This window comes from Eublepharis macularius, chromosome 2 (genome assembly GCF_028583425.1).
Source record: "Eublepharis macularius isolate TG4126 chromosome 2, MPM_Emac_v1.0, whole genome shotgun sequence".
NCBI classification, from domain to species: Eukaryota; Metazoa; Chordata; class Lepidosauria; order Squamata; family Eublepharidae; genus Eublepharis; species Eublepharis macularius.
The window spans coordinates 12337972-12347551 of record NC_072791.1 but is presented as its reverse complement, the minus strand read 5'-3'; the positions used below and the strand labels follow the sequence as shown (position 1 = coordinate 12347551).

Genomic DNA, 9580 nt, shown 5'->3' with positions numbered 1-9580 from the left:
TGGGCAAATCTCTACTCAGTGCCACGCAAGTGCCTGCTAGCTATCAATTATTCAATTCCTTTTATGCAAATAATGTTTTAAGGAAGCAACAGGGAATCCATAATGGGAGGAGGGGATATGACATCCGTTTAAAAGAATTTAAATGCCCAGTGAAACTTACAGCGTTTTTAGACGCAAAAGCTTCTGGAACTTGTACAGAACTGGCATTTCGAAAGGTCTGCTGCAGCACACAGGCACGTCTAAAGTTCCGGGACTTCTTTTCTTCATAAACCACATGCCCAAAGAAAAGGCTACTTCAAAGAGACAGTCGCCTACGTTCAAGAAGATCCACAGCAGGGTGCAAGATTTATTTTGTGTCAGAAAACAAAGCACAGGTTTTTGTAAAGGCTATATTTGATTCTAGAAAGGTTTGTTGGCATAAATTGTACAAATTGCTTTTTCACCAAATGGTATTAAAGTGCCAGAGATCCCAGTTTAGCCTCTCTTCTAAAAAATCCCCAAGTTTCAACTGAATTGGACAACAGGGTCTCACTTTACAGCCCCTTGAATAAGGTGCCCCCAGCCATCTTCTCTGCATAACAGAAAGAAGTTGTGAAAACGGCCACTGTTTTTTAGAGCAGTGGGGTTCTTTTTAACTCGCTTCAGAAACTGCAAGTAAAAGAAGTCCTTAGTATTAGTCGATTTAACTTTCTTTCCTCTTTAAAATTTAGTATTTGCAAACATTTACAGCCCCAATAGGGTACAACCTATCTAAAGTAACCTAAGAAAGGTGAGCCAATTCAAATCGAAGCAATAAAAAAGTGACATTAACTAAAATCACTGATTAATCTGGGTAACCCACTAACTTAAGGGAGCCAGAAACAACCAAGAAAAAAATGAACAAGAAACAAACTCTCAGAAGTACAAAAAAGGCAGGGTAGGAAATCAAAACAAGTCAAATATTAAATCACACAGGACCCAAATCAGCAATGAAAATAATACTTCTAGTAAACTCCCCTTGCTGCAACCAAATGTGTTCCCCACTCCCATTTCCCTGAGTGAAAAGGACAGAGCAGAGTCTAATTAGTAGTAATAATAAATTAATCAGATTAGTTCGTTGAGAAGCACAGTTCAGGTAGGATCTGTCCAGCCAGGGTGTAGCATAATCCAAGCAAGACATCTCTTCCAAGATGCAAGAACAATGCAAAACACACACAAGGTGAAAAATCACAAACGTAAGGGATGGCTGCAGTTTAAAATTTCCCTCCCCTCCAAGAAAGACTTTGTGATTGGCCAAGATTGGTTGCAGGGCCAAGGTTAGTTGGGAGAAATGCTCTTTCCCTGGGAATGGGGGAGAAATTTCTTTTTAAAAAAATGTCTGGGCAAGCTCCACTAAATTCCTGAGAATTACTTCACTATGGCCTTTTCCACAGCGGAGCATTTTTCAAGTGCAGACAAGAAAACCATAAATTCATTCAATTCGAGTTCCCCCAAGTGTGGAATTACAGAAGGCCAAATCAGATCCGATCCTCTGCCCCCACTGCATTCCAGGTATGCCTTGTCTTTTATTAATTTTTTTCCTTTACATTTATCTTTTTCATCACATACTGTACCGAAATTACTGATGGTTCTCCTAGAACCATTAAAGAACAACTGCTGAGCAATAAAAATACAATAGTAACAATGGAGAATCCAGATCTATTTGTCAGCATTAAATCTACTGTAAACATTCACTTCCCTGGATCATTACTTTCCAAATCCATTGATAAGTGTCCATTGATACACAATACAGTGGTTAAAACGTATCAGTCTAAAGATCAATGATGAAATTCTGCTGTGTTTCTGTTTGCAAAGCAGTGCTCGAGATGGTCAATCTAAGCAGAGGAACTGGGGCGAAAGGGGGAGAGAAAAAAGACTATATAACACTTTCCCTTTCTGTCATTTTTCTGCTCAAAATTGCATTTTCCGCAGCTGTTTTTCTCTCCATAAATCTCATATCCTTTCCCTCATGGGTGGGGAAAGGGGTTGGACAGGGGAGGAATTTTGATGCCATGTGAAACTGGATACTGCCGAAGGCTGCTTTGCAATAAAATAAAAACACCCTTGAACGGCTCAGGGAAAGAATCGTGCAACCGATTGTCTCTCGTCATTTGCGTTTATGAGTGGAATTTCCTGCAGGATATTCTGATCATAAAAACGTATGTTTCGTCAGCTTTAAGAAACCTAATCCGCTCATTGGTTTTAAGTCTGTGATCTGCAATAGAAAAACGTGAAACGGAACAAAACATTCTGCGGCGTAACTCAGACGCGTGGAGCGATCACCCCGGTTAAAATTCCAGGTCAGCTATTTACACAATATTTGGTCCGGAAGTCTTGCCCAGTTTCCTGAAAAAGACAGGTGGACAGTCAAAAGCAGAACGGCCACAAATTATTAATGCAACCTGAGCTGCTTCCGCACATCACTGGATATTGCACGACCATTATGCTGGCGCAATTATTTCCACAGGGTTTTCCTGCGAAGACGATTCAGTAGCAAGCGGTTGCTATAGTGCCAAGACAGTCCAACTTCCAATGATGGGTCGGTGCAGCAGGAAAGGCTAAACGTGCTCCACTGCAAATTTCTGCTCACACTTTCCGAGCTATCATTCACATTCTCATAGGAACCTCTGGCTGAAAATCCGAAGGTGGAGGAGGCCTGGAAAGGTAGACTGACAGAGCTCTGGCCCCACTGCAGGCTCAATGGGCACCCTCCGGTTCATGACACAGGTAAAGCCACAGGCCACTGACACAGAAGTAAGCAGCACTAGACTGAAGGAGGCACTGGAGCTATGCACACTGTCATGCCCACGGGTGAAAAGGGGCACGTTCCCCCCCACAAAGCTCTGTGTAAGTATTAAAAGGGCTGCTCTTTCTAGCTGGAGAAGGCACAAGGATTATTCCCATTCTCTGAACCTCACATACTCTATCAAGTCCAGTTTGTTTCAGAATCATGCAAAATAGCTTTAGATGTCTGCATGTTGGTTTCTTAGAGTCTGTCGACATGAGACGCCTCGGCATGTGTTCATCAAGTGCAGGGAGATGCAAAGTTAGCAGGGAAGCGTAGTTTTAAAAGACAGAGGCAACGGAGATCGCTCCTCAGAGAGTTTGTTAATTTCACCTTCACCTCCCCGAAGGCTGTCAATTTCACTTCTCCAGTCTAAAATTGTGTGGGATCGCAACCAGAGGGCAGCGAGGAATGGAAATGGGCTGGAGCTGCCTTCCAGAGCCGGGCTTGGACCTGGAGAGGTTCTAATTGGCTGAAGTGTCCCTTCTGGCATTTCATAGCCCCTTCACACAGCTCAAGTAAATAGCAAAGCCTTTGCCCTACTGCTAGCTCTGTCTTTTTAAACCACCCTTCCTGGCTACCATCGCATCTCCCGACATGTGTCCTTCACATGTCAGATGTCATGTGTAGACAGACTCTAAGAGCCAAAACACACGTTAAGAAATACCTAGGTTCAGCACGTGTTCTCTTACCTCAAGGTTTGCCGGGATCTGTAGGCGTCCTGGAAGCTTAAAGTTTAGCATTTACAGAGCAGCAGGGAGGGAAATACAGGCGCCTGTATTTCCCTTCCCCTTCCTGCTGCTCTGTAAATGCTAAACTTTAAGCTTCCAGGACGCCTACAGATCCCGGCAAACCTTGAGGTAAGAGAACAAGTTTAGCATTTACAGAGCAGCAGAAAGGGGAAGGGAAATACAGGCGCCTGTATTTCCCTCCCTGCTGCTCTGTAAATGCTAAACTTTAAGCTTCCAGGACGCCTACAGATCCCGGCAAACCTTGAGGTAAGAGAACACGTGCTGAACCAAGGTATTTCTTAACGTGTGTTTTGGCTCTTATTCTCTGGCCTAAAATGTGTAGGTGACCAACAAAGAATTAACAAATAGTATTTGACACCAACTCCTGTCCCACTTTGGCTCACAGCAGCTTTTCCTCTGTACTGCGTAAGTTGCAGAATGGGATCTAGAGCCGTATGTCACATTGGTGGGTTCCATACAGGAATATTGCTCCATGTAGTCAGAAGGATAGCCCTGCCTTTGGACAGACTGCTCACTTCAAGCATGGCTTCTGGAACTTCTGAGGCTTTCCCCTTGAAAAACCTTCTTTGCTCTGACTCAACGAGGAAACGGTGGGGTGCCTACCAGCAAAGCCCCCTCAACCAATCCCCCCTCGCCACTTCAAAATGGTAGAGTTAAGCACTGTTTCTGCCCTTGAACTCTTTAGTGGACTTTCTTTTTTTAGCGCTAGGCTGTGAAGCAAGCAGGTGTTACCAGGCCTGGGGCGGGGGAGGAGGTACTGAATTCTACATTTGTTAGGAATAGGCATTGGCACTTCGTATAAACATAGGAATATTACACATGTTTACATGGCACTTTGCGCTTTAACTATGGTTGTGTTAAAGTGATACTGACTTTTCTGATGCTTTGCCTTCCACATATAATTTTCATTTGTAGATGTACCCCTTGGCACATTTTCTTCCAAATTAAGGTTGATTGATACGCTTCTGTATAAATGATTGTTGGCTGATAGTGGTATAAAGATTTAACTTAGTTAGCTTGTCATGGCTTATTCTTTGTTTTTGGCTTTCTACCGTGATACTCTCTTTCATTTAGCAGGCCGTGTGGGGGGGGGGGGGAAGGGGAGGGAAGATTTTCATCTCACCTTGTCTATTCCGTGCTAATGCAATGGAAAGGCAGGGGCAGCAGTGAGGGGGCAAGGACAGGCTGTACAGACCACATCAATATGTGCTGACGATTTGGGAACATGAGTGCATAGAACGAGCGCAGCGGGAAAAACTAGCAAACGGCAAGACCTGCAGAGCCACGTAGGGTCTGTCTTTGCACCAATTCTATCACACATACTCTTGTGCATTACATTTGTTCATGTCTTCAGACTGATGTGTGAGAACCTTCCAAATATAAAATCACCATGCTGAGGGAAATAAGAGAATCGGAACTGTTGCTAGGTAAAGGCATGCATACCCTCATTTCTCTTGTTGGGATTAGAGGGCAGGCTTAGGTCGTTCGGGAAGGACCGCTTGGCGATGTCCCGTGGCTCGGAAGAGTCGCTGAAGCACCTTTGGCCTGCCTGAGGGCAACTTCTGCATGGACACTCCGAAGACTGCTTGGGCCTAGTCCTGCATTCTTAGATTTCCTAGCTGAAAATGAAATTGCATTAACTGGCATTCTCCAACCTTAACTTTCTAGATTAGGGGAAGGGAGTCAGGGTAGGGAAAGCAACACATGCCATAGATAGCAAACTGAATCAGAATAGATCCAGAGGAGTTAGACGAGTTAGTCTGTAGTAGCAAAATCAAAAAGAGTCCAGTAGCACCTTTAAGACTAACCAATTTTATTGTAGCATAAGCTTTCGAGAACCACAGTTCTCTTCGTCAGATGCATGGAGGGTTATCGAAGGCTTGTGCTGCAGTGGAATTGTATGGTCTTGGTGGTGGTGCTGGACTCTTTTTGATTTTGCTACTACAGACTAACACGGCAAACTCCTTTGAACCTTTACACAAGCAAACTGATCCCCACATCAAAAGGAGCTGTTTGCATCTCCATATCAAAGGAGTTGTTTACATCCCTCCTCTCCTCCTCCCCTCCCCTCTCCTCCTCTATATTTGACCAGTTTCTTTCTGCCCTCCATGCATCTGACGAAGAGAACTGTGGTTCTCGAAAGCTTATGCTACAATAAAATTGGTTAGTCTTAAAGGTGCTACTGGACTCTTTTTGATTTTGAATCAGAATACACCACCTTCTAACCTATCGCCCAGCTCACCAAAGCGTGAAGCCTTCTTTCACCCCAAGGAGCTGTCCTCTGATGGAAGTGGTCCTGTCCTTTTAAATACCATATACCCCTTTTTAAAAGTCCACCACTGTACAGGGCCAAATCTCCAAAGTGCTTTATACATGAGGAATGACAATTTTTCAGATTCTAGAGGCAGGGTCCAGGTCTCCAATGAAAAGCAACCAAAGTGCTAGAAGCTGGACAGGCTATTCACTGCATGCTTTCCCCCCCTCCCCCTTGGGCTGTTGTTATTCTTAAAATCCCTGCAATAGTGACTTCATCTCACCCACTCAGGATGTCCCAGACTAAGAAACTGCAAGAAATTCTGGGAAGATTTTTCTGAAGAGGGGTAGGACAACTGGGTGGAGTCCAAAGGCAGAGTGGTGAGAATAAGAACTGACACATCCACCACCCAATGCTGTTCATTCTCTTGGGAGAGGGGACCATGTTGTACTGGGAGGTGGCCCAATCAGAGGCGATTCAACAGCACCCCAGGGAACTACCACCACCACCACTTCCATAAGAAATCTCTGGACCAGGGCAAAAGTACAGGCAGTCTGCATGAGATGTAAGATAGACGCCGACTGGCTTTCACTCACCTTTGTTACTCTCACTCCCTGTAGCATCGTCAACCGTTGGAGGGGCTACAAACTCTGGGACGTGTAAATGACTGAAGCCACTCAGCAGGTTTAGATTGGCTATTCTCACAGCACACGGCTTTGGCAACATAGTCTGCAGTCCAGGAAACACGCACTCTATTGGCGAATTCGCCATAGGCAGGACCTACGCAATAAAAAGAGGAAGCAAAAGAGGAAGAGGACTCAGGTTTAGGAATTTGATGCAACACAGAAGAAAGCAAAATTGGGCTTACCTAGGGGGTAAGTATGCCAAACCTCATGGAATCAGAGAGTTGGAAGGGGCCTTACAGACCATCTAGTCCAACCCCCTGCCTAATGCAGGAACAGCCTTAAAACTCACCTGAGAAAAGAGTGGCGTATGGGCCTATGGCTAAGGGCTAAACTATGCTGGATGCACACCTCCCCTGCCCAAAGCTGCAGCTTGGGAAACACAGAACTCTGAGAGTCTCACTGCATGAGACTTCTTACATGAGGACGCTCAAGTGTAGGGAGACACGACGTTATCCGGGAAGCGTAGTTTGGATTGAAGCATAGTTTAAATTTAAGTGTCAATTTCACCTCTCTACAGGATACTGCAGAGATCCCTACTCAGAGGGTTTGTTAATTTCATCTTTGCCTTGTTGAAGGCTCTGTCAATTTCACCTCCCCTTTTGGGAGGGGGAACTCAGTGGGATCTATGTGAAATCAATGGGCTTAGACTGGTGTAACTCTGCTTAGGATTTCACTGTTAATGTAGCAGCAATACTGTTCGTGGGAGCCGGCAACAGGGAATGCATCTTACCAGTTGAATGCCAGTGGTTGCCAGCTTGTTTCCAGGCTCAATTCAGAGGGCTGGTTCTCAGCTTGAAAAACTAGAATAACTTAGGGTTTGATGCTCATGATCACTGTGTGCCTTCAGCTGTGACCTGGGTAGCCACTGGCCTTCTCAGTGGTGGCACCTCCTTTTATTGAAAGCCCTCCCGGTAATCCTTAAACATAAAAGGCAAACCGCGTTGCCAACGTTGCACATTTTGTCCTGGTGTGCCTGCGCAGGAGCACCAGGATAAAAAGTGTGTCGTGGCCAATACGGCCTCCAGAGGATGCTGCAGCAGCAGGTTGGCCAAGCCAGCTGTCCCATCTCTCCGGAGGCTGCACCGTTTTCTAGGGCCCTTAATAAAAACAGGCTCTGTTGCTAGTCATCGACAATCATCCACCCAGGTGTCAAACGTATTGACCTTTCAGCCCCATGTGAAAAATTTCCTTTATGTCCAGGCATTTGTTGGTTGTTGATGTTGCTTCACTCGATTGGTTTTATTGCACGTAACAGTTGCATTGCTTCATAACGAGTCTCATCGGCTGCTATTTGCTGCCAAACAACTGTTTTAATTCCTATTTTACCTCACTGCTGATCCTTTAAACTAACGATGTTGCTTCTTATTCAACTCTTTCTTTTAACCCTTTCAATGGAATCGGTTTTATAAACTTTGAATGATTGTTTACTGATTTAACTTCCGATTTTGCAAAATGCCTCGAGACCTTTAGACAAGAGCATAGTTTTAAAAACGAACCCCTTTGAATATGACTTAGCTGCTTCTAAAACTTACTGTTAGAATATGACTTATCTTCTTCCCCTAATATCACCATCTTCCACCACCAGGATTTGATTAGAGGCCAACAAAATGTTCAGGGTATATACTTTCGAGAGACTTGTACCCATCTAAAGATCTTGTTGGTCTCTAAAGGGCCACTGGACTCAAGTCCTGCTGTCCTACTGCAGACCAACATGGCTGCCCACCCGAAACAATCTTCTGCCCGCCGGTGAAGACCTTTTTTTTGTTTCATCAAGCATTCCCTTCTTCCTTCCTCGTGTTTTAATTTGCTGCCCACTGTTTTATGGGTGTACTTTAACTCTGTTTTTAATCAGTTCTATGATGTATTTTTCTTTTTTTTATCATGTGTTTAAATTGTGCAATGTTTTTTAAGACAGGATAGGATGTAAAGAAATACATAAAAACAAATGAAATTTTACTGAATAAAATGGGACTGTTTCAGATTGCTCCCTCCATTTCCCAGAGTTCTCCTCTATTGATGGAAAGAGCAGGGCCTTCTTAGTTGTGACCCAATGCTATGGCCCATAATTCCCGGAAAGGCCTCTCTGTATTTCAACTCCTGGCAACGTAGTCTTTTTGGGGGGAAGTGTCTCATGTGCCTGTTCCAACAGGCCTTGAAAGATGCTGTAAGGCCAGATTTTTTTGTATTTCGATGCTAAATAACTCAGGATTTGTTACATTATTCAAAGTCTTTGATCTAGGGACACCTGGGCCGATTCCAGACGGCCTTCCCCATGCCGAAATGTTGCGCTTCATCGCGCGGAAAACACGAAATATCGCGTTTTCTCGCGCGAGTTTTGCGTGACGTCGCACAAAACTTGCGCGAGAAAACGCGATATTTCGCGTTTTCTGCGCGATGACGTGCGACGTTTCGGCATGGGGAGGGCCGTCTGGAATCGGCCCAGCTCTTGGCTGGCAATCCACAGGAGCATTTGGCAGTGTGTATGTGGGGGGGGGGGGGGAGAGTCCTCTTGGAATAATGACACTCTAGGATTTTTTTTTAATTCTATGGTTTTACCATAAAGATTTTGATATTCCCAGGGCATCATGATATCGCTTCCTGTTCTGAAACAGGAAGTGACTATAATTTCCTTGTGCTGTTTTTCTTTCCCATTTTCCTCCCACCATTACACTGAAGGCAGGAGACAGGGAGCATTACCAGGAAGTCCTCCACCATTACCAGGGAAGTGGCAGCTCTACTTTGATGGATTTTTATCAGGTTCCAATTATATTTTTACTTATAAACTATCCAGAATCTACAGATAAGGCAAAGCATATGTTATTTCAGTGCCGAGCTTATTTTTGATATGGCAGTTTTTACAAATTTCCCCATCCTTTTTTTGCTGTGATAATGGGTTATCTTTTGTTAAGTAAGGCATCTTCTGTTGGAGGAAAGAGACTTTCTTTCACTGAGTTCTTCTACCAGAGTCCTTTGTTCAACAGAGGGACTTTCCCTCCAAAGATTCCTCACTTAGAAGAAGGGAACCACTGGCTCCAACCCAGTTTATTTTTGTAAGGACACTCACCCACATATCTAAGGCCTGATG

General features: G+C 44.4%; 1 protein-coding gene across 1 annotated transcript in view; it reads right to left on the bottom strand.

The window, feature by feature from the left end:
- Window positions 1-1548: 1548 nt before the first annotated feature.
- LRRC9 (leucine rich repeat containing 9) overlaps window positions 1549-9580 on the bottom strand; it is a 77096-nt gene continuing 69064 nt past the window's right edge. The window contains exons 31-33 of the mRNA XM_054971950.1: window positions 6406-6589; window positions 4999-5174; window positions 1549-2364 (exon numbers count right to left, since the gene is read on the bottom strand). Coding sequence (XP_054827925.1) covers window positions 5032-5174; window positions 6406-6589 — 327 coding nt within the window. The 3' untranslated portion in view covers window positions 1549-2364; window positions 4999-5031. The remainder of the gene's footprint in view (window positions 2365-4998; window positions 5175-6405; window positions 6590-9580) is intronic.